At 44.9% G+C, this 15,208-nt stretch overlaps 1 protein-coding gene across 4 annotated transcripts in view; it reads right to left on the reverse strand.

Moving 5' to 3' along the window:
• KLHL3 (kelch like family member 3) overlaps positions 1–15,208 on the reverse strand; it is a 51,520-nt gene that overhangs the window by 11,257 nt on the left and 25,055 nt on the right. For all 4 annotated transcript variants that reach the window (XM_051631125.1, XM_051631124.1, XM_051631122.1 and 1 more), the window contains exons 5-11: positions 13,498–13,660; positions 10,371–10,480; positions 5,764–5,880; positions 4,644–4,793; positions 2,115–2,232; positions 1,193–1,390; positions 325–426 (exon numbers count right to left, since the gene is read on the reverse strand). In XM_051631125.1, coding sequence (XP_051487085.1) covers positions 325–426; positions 1,193–1,390; positions 2,115–2,232; positions 4,644–4,793; positions 5,764–5,880; positions 10,371–10,480; positions 13,498–13,660 — 958 coding nt within the window. The remainder of the gene's footprint in view (positions 1–324; positions 427–1,192; positions 1,391–2,114; positions 2,233–4,643; positions 4,794–5,763; positions 5,881–10,370; positions 10,481–13,497; positions 13,661–15,208) is intronic.

Genomic DNA, 15,208 nt, shown 5'->3' on the forward strand with positions numbered 1-15,208 from the left:
CAGTACCATTTATTTGCTTTCACTGGCCAGAAGCAGCCCAGGAAGCATAAGGACTCAAAGAAACCTGGACACACCTAATGGCATTCACAGGAGGCTTGGGCTGGTCTGATATGGGTCTGAGGCTTTTGGAAAGCTACACATGACTTCTCACTAAGATAAAGAGGAGAATGGAAAAAGCTGCAGCAATTACATCATCTAAAATAAATCTTTAGCAACTAGTCTAGACAACAGTTCCTGCAGTTCCCTCCTATTGCACTTAACCATTCAGGCTTCTGTTTGCCACAGTAACATTTGCTTGATGGAAATGGCTGCTGGTTTTCTTACCCTCCACAACTCCAACTCCAACACTGCTTCTTCTTGTGTTCATAGGAGCCACAAAAAACCACTCATTGGTTTTATAGCTATAGGCCTCAACTGATGCCAGACCTAGTTAAAAAGGGGATACACAGGTTTTCTAATTAAAAAAAAAGAGAAGAAAAAAAGATTGATGTTGCACTTTCATCTTCCTTCCACCTCCTCCCAAGCCCGTCATTCCCCCCACACTCCTGCAACCCAGATTTCTAGTCCTTTGCCTTTCAGGCTGGAACCAGCATGTCAATGCCACTTCTCCAGCAGCTGGAAAAATTGGTACCCCCATTGCCCCTGCCCTGGGACTGCTGCCCCTCTGATGTGCCAGGGACATCAAGAAGCAGAACCCAGATTCCAAGCATTACAAAACATCCGTGTAAAGGTTTAAAAATTCCCCCAGACTCTGTTGCACTGTACTGCTCACCGGTTGAAATAGTTTAGGGCTTAACCAAGTGGCAAAGCTCTACAGCAGAGGCAGAGGTGTGAATCTAAACATGCAGTTATGCCAAGATAAATCCCACACACACACCCCATGAGATGCCTTGCTGGCATTTTATTCATGTTGCTATGAAAAATTTAACTAAATCAAGGAAAAAAAAAATCCCTTTTCAGTCCAGAAAACACATACTCATACAGAGAATGAAAGAAGAAAAAAACCAGGGTGAGATTCTTTGCATTACTGATGGTTAGTTACAGCACGCAGTAAACATGATCTCTGGCTTGTTCTCTAGAAAACCACAGAGGAAGGGTGCAAGAACCTCTCTAAAGCTCTGCAGTCTTGCAGGGGTCTCTGAAAACATTTTTTTCAGGTCAGGCACTGCCTGGTTTTTGCTCAGTCACCTACCAGTGCTGCCATCAAAGCCGCCCACTGCGTACAGGAGGTCATTGAGCACCGCGGCGCCCAAAGTGCTTCGTCTCTCCTGCATGCTGGCTATGGATGTCCACTGGTCCTTCACACCATCATACACATCGACTGTCCGTACCCTCAAAGATCCATTAAAGCCCCCAACAGCATAAACATTGCCAGCCATAAATACCACACCTGAGAAAAGAGGAGAGACATTTTATGGAGGTTTTACAACCAGCTTGGGAAGCCACTACCATCAGATGTCTGACAGACTGAGTAAGACACTGGGAAGAACAGAACGTGAATGAGCCTTTGGCATTTTCTGCAGGTTAAGAGCACTGGATCCAAGTATGATAAAACATACGTGTCGTGTGGAAGGTGAAATGCACAAAAATACATGGCAACATAAGGCACAGTTGGATTTCACACCTGAAGGAATCATTTTCTGAGTCAGAGAGGACACCAAATGGCAATCCACATTGACAACCCTCTCTGGTGTTTTCAAAGGAACACTCCCAACCTACAGATCTGCTGTCTATCACCCACTCCTCAGCACCAAGAGGGCCTGACTCAGCTCCTTTGATTTTTCAACCAGCAAGGACGACTGGATCCCTGTGGGCTGCCAGGGTAGTGGGACAGGAGGAGGAGGTGAAATGCTGGTGGAGGAGCAGCCAGGATTGAGGGGAGATAGTGGCTATGGAGAGCAGAGAGGTAGGAGCAATCCCTCTGGAAAGCAGGGCACCCACCTGAATGAGAAGGACATGTGTGTAGGGAAAGATGAGAAAAGAATAGCAAAAAGAAAGAGCTGCTTGAGGCCAGGGGTACAGAAGAAGGCTGACAGAACAACTGAGAATACCCATCCAGCCCTGAAGAGCTGCACTGGGAAAACAAAAAAGGTTACAGCAAGTGTTCCTGTTACCTGCTCTGCATCTCCGGGAGGGAAGCTCAGCAACCTGATCCCACCTCTCCTCCTCAAAATCGTAGCACTCCACGCTGCGAATGGCTTTGGGCGCCTGCCCGCCCACCACAATCATCACCTGCAGAGAGAAGACAAGAGCTAGAAAACCTCAGACACCAGCCCGGGCAGCTGCTCTCTGCAAATAAACCATTGGCACAACCTGGTCAAAAGCAGCTGCCAAAAACATGCTGCAGGCCCACTAAAAGCCTCTGCAGGAGGGAAAAATGTTCTCTCCAATCTGATGCACAATAAATATGTCAGCACCTTTCCTCGCCCTTTCCAAGGAGGGCAACCTGTCCCATTTCCTCACTACACACAAAACTGCTTTGCACCACAGCACACACACAAGACTCACTGCAGAAATATTTTTAAGTGAAGATCTCAGTGTAATTTCCACTGTTTAGTCATTATCTCCATGGTGGTGCTGAAAATAATCAATGGCACTTAGTAAATGAAACCTGACAGCTGTACTGCCACCTGCGGGGAAGACAACACGCAGGGAAACCACCAGGACTATTAAGACCTCGGGTGCTGGGCTGCTGAAGGAAGTGATTTGTCAGCTTCATTAAGGCTTTTGGCTGCAACATGGATTGATGCAAATCCAGTAATTAAACCCTAAATTCCTTAGAGACAGGGAAGATCTATGTGAAGGTGATCGAGGGCAATGCCAGAAGCATGACAGCCACTCTGCCAGACAACCATCCAGCCCCAGACTCCATTCCCAGGAATGGCAAAGCAGGGAACACTGGTGGAAAAGCGAGAAGAGCTGGGCAGCATGCAGCGTGATCCTTCCCAAATCTGCCCTGTCTGCCACCAGAAGACAAACTCCCCATGGACTCACCAACTTGCCCAGGGGTGGTGGTCCCAGGAACCAACAGCTCAGCACTCAAGGGCTACCCATCACTCCTGAGTCCTGCTTCTGGGTGCTGAAGACCAATGGATGCACAGGCAGTGTCCAAACCACCCGCACCCACAAACAACTTCATCTGCACTTTGATCTGAACGCATTTCTACCCCCCACAGTTATCAAGAGGGAGGATTTGCTCCCCTTCTTGCAGCAAATCAGCAGGAGCAAACATTACCCAGGACAATCTGAGTTTTACAAGGCCAAAGAGCTGGAAGCAAGATAAGAGGGTTTCAAATAGTCAGAGTAGATGAAGAAACTGGGTTTAGCTCCTACAAGCTGGCTGTGAGCAGCTGAGGGGATCAGATCATCTCTCGAGGTCACTCAGGTAACCAGCTCAACTCCAGTCATGGATGCTTTAAAAGAACAGAGCTAGACAGAAATTTAAAGAGTTTGAAGAGTATGAAAATAGTGGACTGTTTGATCTACAAAGTTGAGAATGTGACATTAGAACACAAATTGAGTTTAAATTAGCAGCCTGACTACTAGTTGTGTAACAGTCTCCCATGGAAAGCTGCAGAGCTTCACACTATTACCGAATTAAGAGACTCCACAGCAGACAGTAATCCCTCATCCCCAGGACCCACCGACCAGACGAAAGTTGCTCAGTAACAGGATTGCTGGAGTATCATCATCACCTTCTCCCCTTTCTTTACAGTTAAAAAGAAGGGAGGAGAGACCTGCAGCAGATTTGGGTTTATGTTCATAGGTCATGCTATAGAAGATGTTAAGATCCTCTGAACTTTTTCTGTTTGTTTTCACCTCCGAATACTTTAGTCCTTGAACAAGGGTCACATCAGCCCTTCACGATACCCTCAAAGCTGTGTTCTATCCACTTCATCTCAGCACCAGCAGATGGAAAAGGACACAACACACCAACACACTCTGCAGAACCGCAATTTCTCAGTGGACAGTCTGATATCTAAGGATCTGAACAGCCCCTCTTAGCTCAGATCTCATTCACCATCCCACAAACCAAGCTCCCTATGATTTTGTTTAGAAAAATGATACACTAGTGGTTTTGATGTCTTACAATCTCTGAAGTGCTTATTAATAACTTCAGGCTGTAAAGAGACAGCATGCTGAACTAGGTTTCTCTCTGGGGCACAGGGAAAATAGTTTCTGTCATCATTTTTTTCTTCACTAATAAAGCGGTGGCCAGAGCATCACATGCCTGCAGGATAAATGCAGCAGTAACCAGGATTATTTATTCAGTAGCTGCTTTGAGTCTATTGAAATTCACTTCAGACTTCCTGCCCATGGGTCTGGTGCTGTAGTTTCCTCCTTTTCTGACTTCTGATTATGGAGACAGAAAAAGGAAAGACACCTACAGTGACCCTCCTCAGCAGTGCTGCACCAGTGCTACAAGCCAGCAGAAACCTCAGCCAACCCTCCCAGGGTTTATCCAACTTGATAATATTCCCTTGGTGGGCACAGGCAACAGCAGAAGAGGGAGTAAAACACTTCCAAGAACAATCACAGAGGTAGTAAGAAGTAATATGGCAAACATGCAAGCTCCTTTGAAATACAGAAAATGCCACCAGCAGTAGAGTATGAGGTGACACAAAATGATGAACTCTGCTTACCTTTGGCAGGCTAACGGGAGTCCTTGGCTTTGTCCTGGGATTCTTTATCAGCTGCCTTTGATCCAGGGGAAGCAAATGATACTTCATGGCCTCGATAAGGAAGTCTTTACAGGTGTTGTTATTCTTGATTAAAGCTTCTTCTTCAACTGTCTGAGAACGTCCACACACACACAAAACACCATTTAAACTGAAGTACTTGGTGGCACAGGCCACAAGAAGCTTCGTAACAAGAACATGAAATCTGCAATTGCTCTTCCAAAATATCAACATTGAACAAAAAGGCAGAAGAAAAACACAGACTTCCAGCACTTCCCAAAGAAACACATTCCAGCTTCTCACTCTTTTCCAGTATCACTCACGAGTAGCAGTGATCCTTCTATTTTACCACCCTAAGCCAGACACTCAGAGAAGAATTCACCAGGAGTCTGGGTACAAAATAAGTAATTTCTTTTATTTGAGCCAGAATTTTTAAGGAGAGGCAATATCTTTTACTTGATCAGAAGATATAGTTGAGAGAAAAAAATACATTATAAGTTCATCTTGTGAATACCAATTTTATTTCAATTGTATTGATTATTTTAGAAACATGATAAATGCATAGTAGTCAAAGGGCTTGTATGTCAACCCCTGCTTTGGAGACTCTCAGCTCATTATCAAGGCCCAGATCTCAGGAATTAACTTGTCAAAATTTATCTCTAAGTCAGCATCCCAACTTCAGTCACACAGACCCATCTCCATGTGGAAAACACTTCTCAAGCCAAAATTATCACGTGACGTGTTGTCACCAAACTAAATTTACCTGTGCACCCCGGGAAAAAATGCAGAAGCTTGTAACACCACCACCTGGGTATTTTTAGGGTGAAAACCCCCAAGATATTAACTTCTAAATGCTTCCACCAAGAGAGGCAGGAGCTCTGCTCTAGGCACAGATCACATGAGCAAGAAGGTTTCTGTGCACACACATTGATTGCAGAGTCCACCCTGTTCTTCCCTTTATTCCCTTGTTTACAGACTCAGTGACATGACGAATTACCCAGCTCAGACACAAACAGCCAAGCCATTGATTAAGGAGCTACCAGCAGCTTAAGTGCAAGTATTAACTACTTGTTTGCAGACTAACCTGTACAAGATAATCTCTGGGCAAAAGGGGCAGGCGAACATGCTCCATCAGTTTAGCCATGTGCTCTAAGCGAGATTCCTTCTCATAATTTATCCAAGAAATAACCGCTTCAAAGACCTACATAAAGTACAATTAAATGGAGAAGAGACAACAGGTTTGCACAGTCACCTACCCAAAATCAGAAGCATTGTGATTTTACAATAGGAAAGGAAGGAGGTGCAACAGGTGAAAAAGTCATGACTATGAACAAAGCACAAGCACCACGGTAGCAAAGAGGTGAGCTGACCATGCATATTAATAACCAACTTCACATCTAGATGTGCTGTATCACTCTCAAAGCCAAGCGTGTGTCCTGGACAATCATACACCTCTTGGACATGAGTACTGGAAGGCAGCCAGGAAACCTAATTAGCTAGCTGACATTTGCACTAGACATTATTCATTAAATAAGCCACAAGAATTACTCCTGATACCAGAGATCTCCCCTCCCGAAGCAGTCTGGCCACACAGCAAGTCACTACGCTCACTGTCATGTTTCATCACCAGTTCCCCCCAAGCCCCAAAACCAAGGAGTTTTCAGGACAAGTTCCCCCCACACACAGGAAAACCTCTGCATGTGTTTCACAGCTAAAAATACCCAGATACTCCTGAAGGGAAACAAGGACATGCTGGACTTGTGGTCTGAACCAAAATCTAGTTTTGCTCCCGGATCCAACCAGTTCAGATAAGCATCCAAACTCTGACTCCATGACAACTGGGCACAAACAAGCCCCGTGTACAGGCAGAAGCATCCTATGTGGGCTCCTGACATGAATATGCATGTGCTTGTGTAACTGTGAGCCTCACTTCTCCCAGAAGAAAGGCCTAAAAATGTCACAAGGGAGTGGGGAAGGTTTCCTGAAACACTCAGCAAGGCAAGGACAGGGGCTGGTGCAAGCTCAGATGCTGCACAGCAGGATCTGGATCCTTGCAGTTGAGTCTCCCCACAGTCATAATTAAATTCTGACCCTTAACTCATATCTACAGGAAAAATGCCCCAACTGCTCTTGTTACCCAGCTGCTCACGGGGGGCTGAGCACAGTCACCTCCCACAGCCCCCAGCTTCCCCCAAAAAGCATTGCTGGCCCTGTGCCCCAGCACACTCAGCACATGCCCTTGGTTTCAGCTTCCTCTGGGGTCACCAAATGGTCAGGCCAATTTGCACAGATATTTTTTTTTTTCTTTCTTTCCACCCCTCGCATCACTCCCCAAGAAACCATTTAGTTTGGTCCAAGGTCACTAATTTGACAAAATCAGCCAGAACTGAGGGCACCATCTCCCAGTCCCCAGCTGTTGCTGGCAAATGTATTTGCAGGAGGAACTAGCAAATGCAACCTCCCACAAGTGGAAAGGGGTTTCTTCCTCTTGAGCTAAACTATATGCTTTTAAAAAAAGGAGTAAAGTACCAGCTTCATTTCCTATGCCAACAAATGCTCTTGCTGAACTGTTTGGAATTCAGGAGCTGAGCTGAGGATTTAAGCAAAGCAACAGGGAGCCATGTAATCAAACCCCAGCAAACGCAGAGGAAAATAACTACTGCAGAACCTCAGAGTATTTTTAAATGAAAATAAATATACAAACAAACAATTTCACTTTGGATATAAGGCATTTAGAGCAGAAACTAGGCTGTTATGAGATTTTTAATTGCACATGGATGTAGAGGAAGCATAATGCAAATGTTTAGCCAACAAACATGCTCTTCATTAACCTCTTCTGCACTAATGCTGAGCTACAAAACAGGTCGCAGGGCAGTGACATACTCAGCTACAAACCAAGATGACAGTGAACAAGTCTTCAAGGAAGGTAAAGCAAATGTGCACAAGGAATAAACTGTTTCCTTGGTGCTGGAGACCACTCCTGAGCTACTCTACCCTGCTGTGCCTACGCTAAAAATAACAGCAATTTAAAAAAAAAAAAAAAAAAAAATCAGATTCTGGCACTGCCTATTGGTGTTAATTTCTAATTTTATGAGAAGGGGGAAAAAATCTGAATCCAAGAAGGTAATATCTCTATTTAAAGGCCACATCTGTTTCCACTACTGCCAGCCCCCCCCGACATGCTGTGCCTGCCGCAGACCCCGAGCAGCTGCTGCCGCTCCCCCTGGAGGAACCGGGTTTTCCCAGCCAGGCAGGACCCGCTGCCGGGCAGTGCTGGAAGAGGCAGTTACCCACACTGCTTCATTCATAGCACAGGCTCAGGCTGAGGGAGCTGCTGGCACCTGCCTGGCTCTAGGAGCAGTCCCAAGCCTGGGAGAAGGTTTCCCACTCTATGGAGTAGAAGGGTAAAAGCCTGGAATATCCCCCTTCTGCACTCTACCTAAGCAAAGAGCGAGCCCGGGTGTTTTCCCAGTCTCTTCAGCCAAAAATCCAGCTGTTAGATGCTCCCAGGAGTGAGGACCAAACTTTGCATCAGCTCCTCATGTTAGCAGCATGAGAGGATGAGCTGATTACTGGGCTCTGCGTAAAATCTCCAATCCAAAAATCCCAACCCTTTAAAAATCTCTTTTACCATTGTCCTGAGCTGGCAGGAGCCCTTTGTTAAGGACTGGAAGCCCCTTTATTTCACATAAATATGAATAAATGTAATTTTTATGTTTTTTCCTTGCTTGCATACATTGTTACAACTAAAGAGCCAATTAGGTCAGGTACCAAAAGCATTGACAAAACTGTCTTGGAACTAATCAGCTATAGCAAAAAGAGCAGACAGGGACCAAAATAAACCTTTGCCTAGGCCAAAAAGGGCTGTGCAACTGGCTGGCAAAAGCAAGGGGAAGAGGGAGAGAAAGGAGGACAATCTTTGAATAAAGGAGATAATGTTTGAATAATGTCACCATTTTACAATTGAAATTGATTTCTGTAGTAGCAGAAAAAATTGTAGTCACAGACAGTTTTTGTAGTCCTGATGGCCTAGGGATGTAAGTATGCCAAAATTTGTGGAAATAAAGAAGATATTTTATTCAGCCAATGGGTATTGGCTGTGGGGTGGCAAAGGAAGGTGAGAAGACACGAGCTCTTGGGCACACATGCCTGGCCTTGAAGAATGACAAGGGCAACGCTCCCTCCCTGGCCTTATTTCTTTCTGGCCCTGGAAGGACTCAGCTGTAACACTTTCCAGTGACCCAGAGATGGAATTGCCCTGCCTCCCAGGCTGCAGCACACTCCTGACACACAGTAGGAACAGGAACCTCTCATGAAATCTGTCTGGGACCATTTAATTCTCAGATGTTTGAAGTATTTACCAAATTAAAACATCTTGTTGCTTAAAAATAGTTACCTATCCATCACATGTGCATATGTACATAGACATATGTATGTATAGATACACACACAAATACATTAATCTTTTATAATATGTATCTCATACCTGAGCAGATAGAAAGCACAGAGGTCAGGAAAACTGTTTGTTTGTCATTAAGCTAATATAAAACAGAAGCCTGTGAGTCTGTCCTCAATTTTCAGCACTTCTTTGGACTCCAGCACATATTTCATGTTTATGTTCCAATCCCACTCTCTGCCTCTCTCCTGTTATTCATATCATTAGCTTTCAATGTGCAGCTTATGCTTATATTTCCTTCCCCTGCCTTGCATTCTCAACTTTTACAATCAGCTAAAGAAATACTGGTTTTGATTGTATGAAGCTCAGATGAGGGAGGGAGGGAGTACTTTGATTTCTCTGGGCACAAGGCCAATAAAAGCTTTTTAACAATGCTGCACAGGACTGGAAAAATTGGTTCCTAAAGTTGCCCTTCCCTAAGCAGGCTGCTCAGCTCATGCAAAGTGACTCTGCTGCAAGCTCACACCATTTGTTTTTCCCTTTCTGGCCCTGCCTGTGTGGCCCCAAGCAGCACTGAGATGCCCATGTTAGCCCCACACCTGTGGAAAATCACTCCCAAAGTCTCCAAGTTTGCTGGCTCAGGAGCTGGATGACCCTCACATGCTGTGGGTTTCCTGGCAAGCTTTGTTGTCCCCTTGGGCCCAATCACCCACATGTCTGCAGCCCAGAGGGACTGAGCAGGATGGATGCACACACCTGGACCTGCAGCCTGACCAGCTCAGTGCAGGCCACCAGCACCACAAAACATCAACCAGGGCCCTTCCCCCCGCCCTCCCCCTTCCATTAAAAACACTGATGATGCTAGAAAAATGTTTCCTTCCTTCTTTTTGGTTGCAGGCCTCCCTTAGCTGTTCTGTCTGATGTGCAACAGAAGCCAACACTCCTTCTTGGCCCAATGAAATTCACCTTTTTTTGAGGTTTTACAGCAGGTAATAAGAGATTTACACAACAGATGGGAGGTTCCTAGTTTTCCAGAGAAGGAAGGTATTAGGTTCTGACCCCCAGGGCTTTTGGAAGTGATATGGATCTGAGGATCATTATTTCCTGCAAAGAACAACTAAGTGAAGGTCATTTTTATGTGTCTTTAGGATTCAAATGATTTTTAATTTTCCTTTCCACATGAGCTCTGTTGGAAAATGGCCCCTAAAGAGCATAACATGAGAACAGTTCCTGAAGTAAGATCTAGAAACATTCCAACATTCTTACATTCACTCTTGCTATACAATTTACTGTACCTTTTCTTCAGAGGAGACTGTGAGCTTGTCACTTGATATTAAACTGCAAACCTGGTCCAGACTAAGGCTAAGAAATTCTTCTCCTAGCATCACCTCAGGGAAGTGCTGCTCTGTTCAACAAATGAAAAGGGGGAACAGAAAATTATAATGAAATCCATGCTTTCAGTCAATGGAAGAACCACAGCATTCAGAGAACTCCTATTATTGCAGCTCTGAGAACCCCAGAGAGACATCCCACTGTGACTGCATGGTGAGACAGAAACAGAAAACTGTCTCAGAGCAGGTTAAAGACATTTGATGTTATTTCAAGGAACATGAGACACTAAAGTGACACTAAATGGGAACTTAACTTCCTGCAAAGTCACTATGTACCTTCCAGTGGTAAATATGCTTACAAGTGGCAACTGAGAAAAGTGCCAATGCCTTTCTAAAGTACTAAATAACCTGGCCACCTTGGGATTCAGTTGTTGCCCACTTCAACAAGCTAGACAGAATCAGATCTGGTCAACATCTGGATGTGAGACTCCAGCAAGGATCCTTGATATTTACAGGTATTCAAAAGAAAGCCCATCTCTTAAGCTGAATCAGCCAGTCAGTTTAGTGCATATGCTCAGCAGTGAACTGTGAGGGATCCCAAGGCATCCAGCTGAATTTGGATGTGCAAGGAGGCACACAGAGACAAGCAAGGGGAATCCTCATCCCATGCATACAAACAGAAGGAGAGACGAAGAACTGATCCCACTTATATATTCTTTCTCCAAAATGTTTAAATTTAACCTTTCCTATGCTCCAAACCCTCAGAATCTCTTCCCCAGCAGCTTTGCCTCTTCCCACTTAGTCTGAACTGTACACATTTCTTTTTTTCCCTTTTGGCCTCCAAATCCCTCCATGTTGTAACTTTGGGAGCCACCTGAAAAACAAAATACAGCAATTGATATCACTGTTTATAATCCCAAATTGGGAGACTCGTGACCAGTTGCAATACAGATCCAAAAGGGATCATCATCACATCTGTCGAGCTTCACATCTAGCCAAAGGGCACTAGGAAAGAATTACTTTCTAGAAAAGAATTTTTAGGTCAAAAACATGTAGCCAGTTGCAGACAATTTCATTTTGCAAGCATTTGCTACAAATCATTCCAGTTTTATCTCACCTGCCATTTGCTAAGTCTCACTTATCTTTGGTTGAAATATGGAAGTGTGAATCTCAGACACTTTATCTGAAGCAGCTTTTTCAAGCTCTAGTCCTTAAGCTTTGAGAAGCTCAGACTCATGTATCCAAAGAGCTCCCTCCGCAGCAAGATCTGCCTCTAGTTTTCACCTCAGCAAAGTGCTTTGTCTGCCAAAAAGCAGCACTCCAGGGACAAAAGCTGGCATAAGATCCACAGAGGAGCTCTCCTTGAAGATCACACCAATCCTCACCAATGCTGGTGCTGCAGAGGGCACTGGGACTTCCCCAATCACAGATCCTACTTGGTCTAATGGGGAACAAAACACTACAGCTAAGCCAAAGGCTCTGACTGGAAACAGCAGTGTCTGGATTAAGTTCAATACTCTCTTCTGCTGGAAATCATATGGAAGATCTAATGAACTCTTCTGGCCTTAAATACTTGAGAAGCAGGAAATGCTCCCTACACAGTAAGCTGGATGCACTCTGACTTCTGGACACAATCTCCTGTTCATTCTGGACTGGCATTTGGCAGTCAAAAGATATTTGATCTCGTTATGAGTTAGAAGCAAGTCAAAATATTTACTGATTCTAATAAAGTAACATGTGCCTGCATCAAAAAGGCTCCTCCACCTCCTGAAGTTATCCATTGGCCAGAACTAAGCATTTCTCAAGTAACTGAGCTCATACATGCATGGATTCTTGAGCTTGGGGACTTCTGTCTTGGTTTAAGGTTGTTACATAAACAACATAGTGAAAAGAATTTTAATGGCATTTTTATTAATGGGGTTCCATTAACATTACATGGACTGTTGTACTAACTGGGACTTATGAAGGCCAATAAAACAACAAAGCAGACTTTCTAATTACCAAACAACCAAATAAATATACAGTGAATGCAATGCTTGTTGGGTTAAAGATTAAACAGGGCCTGGAAGCAAGGATAATGAGATATTACAAGCAAGCCTTTATACAATTAACCATTCCTTCCAGGGTACCTTTTCCTCCAGGGGGTAATACAGCAAGAGCAGCTGAAAAGGTTTTACTTTTACTTGCAGGAGAATAGGGGAGGACTTGGTGGGCACATTTTTATTCCACTGAGCCTACTTATGGTCCAATTAAGAGCAAAAAAACACACCAAGGAAAATGCTGAGGGGCAGAGCAGGTGTTCTGTGAGACAGCAAGTGTATTTTTCTCTATACATATAGACAGAAAAACTGAAAAACAGACTGAGAAAACAACCAGCTTCTCCCAGGCAGAGGTCAAGGGCAACTCTGCCAGAAGAGACTAGAAAGTGCTGGGAAGTTAAGAGGATGGAGCTGCTTGGAATAGCTTTACAGTTACAACATAGAGGAGAAATGCTGAAAGCCATTGCCTGCATCCACCCATTGCAACCAAGCACCTCCACTCTCAAGGAAACAAGAGTCTCTCCACCCTTGGGGTAAGAGGCCATTGCTCCACGGATCAGAGGCTTAAACTGCACAACAGTTTTAGCTGAGTCTTCCCACTCCCAGCCACAGGATTTAATTTTGCCCAGTATCATATATTCCTAGATTCCACAATCCCCAGCACTGCCTACTGCTCTCATGGGGCAGCGTGCATGGGGAGGACACCAGCACGTCAACACTGGGCTGTTGAACAGGCAGCCAAAGAGCTTACTAGGAATATATTAAGGAACTATTTTGTCGGCTGGGAACCAGAGGATCAGGGTCTTTTACCTCCTTAGGTGCTCCCCTGCGACCAAACCACATTTCATGATTTACAGCATCACAGAAAGTTACAAGTCTACAAGCTAATAAAATATTCCCTTCCCGAGAAGCATGAAGAAAACCAACCAGTGCTGGTCTTGCTCAGCCTCTGAATCCCTGTGCCTGCAACCAGGTTGTCCTGGCTTAAGCCAATATGAAGCCAATTTTCCTTTTACTGGTTTAACTCAAGAGACAGAGGCCTGTCCCCTCACCTGCATAGGCATTTGCCTGCTGCAGCAGCTCGGTGCACGCGTGCACATCTGCAAAAGCTCGGATCCCAAGGCAGTTCGTGGGGTGCAGCTGAGACTGGAGAAAGTCACAGCAGTTTTTTCTGACATCCATCAATTGCAATAAACTAGCAGCTGGCAACAAAACCTGCAAAGGCAAGAAAGGGGAATTAAAGCTAGCAATGAAGAAAGTTTGATTAATGGCTTGCACAAATGAGATGTAATTCCCCTTCAGACAGGGACATGTTCCTGGGGGGTATGAGGAGGAAGGTTAAAATTTCAGCATTGTCTGTATGCAGATCCCTGTCTGTGCTCTGAGAGATGGAAACAGCTATCCATGCTGGGCTAAAGGTAGAGCTCTTCTGCCCCAAAAGACCTCAAGGCAGATAAAGAGAGCACAAAACACCAGGAACCATGGATGCACCTGCATTTCTGGCGTTGTTGCAGGTAGGTCCTGCACACAGATTATTTTTTTTCCCCTGAGAAATCTTTATATTATCTACATTCCTCAACATCACATCCAAAGCCCATAGTAGCCCAGCACACCCTTATCTTCAAAACCTTGAATTTTCTATTTCCAGCAAAACCATACTGGCTTGTGAGCAGGGTGCCCAAACTGCCATGGTAGAGGGGGAGTTCACAGAAGCTCAAGCAGGTTTCAGTGGCAGCAAGACTCTCAGGAAAGATGGGGCCAACTATTCAAACCAATGGCCCTTATTTTCACCCATGCAAAAGGCTGTGGACACTTGTGGTTCATGACTGCATCTGAAAATGAGGTACGACTTTGTATCTACAAAACTAAGTACAGAAAAAGGAGACAGAATTGGATCAAGAATGTGTCATCTGCTGGAAAAACCACCTTTGAGGCCAATGAGCGGGACGGGAAGTAGAAAATAAAGTTGGTTGGGATGTTACAGCCAGTGACATCAGCTGCTTCCTTTCTTGTGTCGTACAACAACTGCAGACGTGTCTTATCCCAGCTCTTCCGTAGCTCTGGCTGCTTCACACATGTCCTTCCAACCAGGCATCTGTGCTCACCATCTGAGCACAGATCTCTGGAAAAATATTTCCTACTCAGAAAACCCCCAAGCGGCTGTTAAACAAAACAAACAGGTTAACGGCCCTCACCTCCCTGACACTCACTGGCAGGGAAGGGAAGCAAACATCCCTTCCCTGCCCCCAACAGTCCCATTCAACACCAGGGCAGGACACTCACAACCTGCCCCAGGTCTTTTCTAAGCCACTGATGCATTCCAGCTCTAGCCCAGCTGTACAGTGCCTGACTGCTGCCAAGCAGCCTTCCCGACAGGCAACAATAAAAAAAAGAAATCAATTAACCCAGGAGCCCCTTTGGCCAAGCCTCTTGATGCCAGGAGGAGATTAGTTTGTGGTTTTGATTAAATCAAGATAGCAATGCTCTCACATTTTTGAAACCTAGCTGTGAACAACTTTCAATCTAGTTGAACCATCTCCTTATGTCAGCAGAAAGGCAAGCACCTGACTTGCATAAGAGCTGTGGATAAAGAAGTCAGACTCCACAAAGCATCTCTGGCCATAGCCAGAGCTTCCTCCATGCATCCCCCATCCATCACACAGACGTGTCTGCAAACCCAGGTGGGCTGCTTACCTTGAGTGTTTTGGGATATTGTCTCTAGACCAGAGGCTACTCACCACCAATACCAACATAATACACTCC

This window comes from Apus apus, chromosome 13 (genome assembly GCF_020740795.1).
Source record: "Apus apus isolate bApuApu2 chromosome 13, bApuApu2.pri.cur, whole genome shotgun sequence".
NCBI classification, from domain to species: Eukaryota; Metazoa; Chordata; class Aves; order Apodiformes; family Apodidae; genus Apus; species Apus apus.